General features: G+C 38.1%; 1 protein-coding gene across 1 annotated transcript; it reads left to right on the top strand.

The window, feature by feature from the left end:
• Window positions 1–295: 295 nt before the first annotated feature.
• Window positions 296–1,207, top strand: LOC145105304 (uncharacterized). Its single transcript, XM_079042431.1, has one exon. It carries the CDS (start codon window positions 296–298, stop codon window positions 1,205–1,207), a length of 912 nt encoding a protein of 303 aa, XP_078898557.1.
• The last annotated feature ends 405 nt before the right edge of the window (window positions 1,208–1,612 follow it).

Genomic DNA, 1,612 nt, shown 5'->3' on the forward strand with positions numbered 1-1,612 from the left:
ACGACTTATAAACGTACAACTCAGTATTTGGCAACCCGATAATCACATTATTAACTTTTAAATTCGTTTTGTAATAAGGAAAGTTTTAAAAGTTGGAATAATTTTGACTGTTCCAAGTCAAAGCTCTTGGGTGAGTAGCATATTTTAAAATTTAATGCAGTCACTTCCCTTATCTGACTGTTCATCTACCTTCCGTTTTGACCTCTTTCTTGAATTCTATTATCTCCCACCATCTTCCATATAAACACGCATAAATTTCTCTCATTTTCTCATCATCCACCTTTAAATCTTCAAGATGCTGCATGACCCAATTAGGATTCCAGCTTGTTTCTCAGCCAGTGGTTCCGATGAAACTCACTCCACAACTGTTACAAAGTCCGGCCAGACCCTTTTCATGTCCGTTTACAAGACAAAACTCGCCGGAGACTGCCGTTGCATCACCATAACCTGGTTCAAACACTTGCTGCTTCATGGTTTATCGGTGTCCATTGATGGACCGGAGTCACACTCACCGGAGACTGATCAGTACACCTGCAAGGTGGAGCTAAAACCATGGTGCTTCTGGAGAAAACAAGGGTCCAAGAGATTTAGCATCGAGGGTAAGGCTCTTGATGTTTTCTGGGATCTCAAGGCTGCGAAATTTCATGGTGAGACTGAACCGATCTCCGAGTATTACGTTGCAGTGGTCTGTGATCAAGAAGTGGTGTTGTTGCTTGGTGATTTGAAGAAAGATGCTTATAGAAAAACAGGTTGTAGACCAGCTTTGATTGATCCCATTTTAGTATCAAGAAAAGAACATGTTTTTGGGAAGAAAAAGTTCTCAACAAGATTGAAGTTCCAAGAAAAAGGACGATTTCATGAGCTCTCGATTGAATGCAAGAACAGAAGCGGCGGAGATGGGGTTGATCCGGCGATGGAGATAAGAATCGATGGACAGTTGATGATCCACGTGAAGCACCTTCAATGGAAGTTCAGAGGTAATGAATCTATTTACTTCAGCAAAGTAAAAATTGAAGTTTACTGGGATATTCATGACTGGCTTTTTAGTCCTGGTTTAAGGCATGCATTGTTTATCTTTAAACTCTCTATTCCGGCGACTTCTCCGGCGATATCAACACCATCTTCTCCGTTGTCTTCACAGAGTTCTGGTTCAGAAGATTGGTTACATGAGTTTTGCCTCTTTCTATATGCGTGGAAGGTTGAGTGAGATTATAATATGTATCGAAATTGGTCAAAATCTAGAGATGATCTGGGTGGATTAATGGTGTATATACAAATACTTTTGAATATGACGAGGCTTTATGAGGTTAAAAAGTAAACACAATCTCATCATCTTTCTTATATTAAACGAAATATTCAAGGTCATACTCATACAATATCTAGTTGTATATATTGGGATTTTTTTTTTCAAATCATTTAGGAAGTTCGATTGTGATAATGATTTTTTCTTTTGTTTTATGAAAATCAGAACATATGATATAACTCATTAAATTGATGTTTCTAAAAAACAAGATTGTCATAACATGGCATGTGGGAAGGGGAGCACATTTATTATTAGGCTATTTGTGTAGTAGGAAGGGTCAAGAAAAAGGCTTCTTTTTGAGTGTTTGGT

Source organism: Lactuca virosa, chromosome 4, assembly GCF_052849685.1.
Source record: "Lactuca virosa cultivar CGN04683 chromosome 4, Lactuca_virosa_CGN04683_v6, whole genome shotgun sequence".
Taxonomy (NCBI): Eukaryota; Viridiplantae; Streptophyta; class Magnoliopsida; order Asterales; family Asteraceae; genus Lactuca; species Lactuca virosa.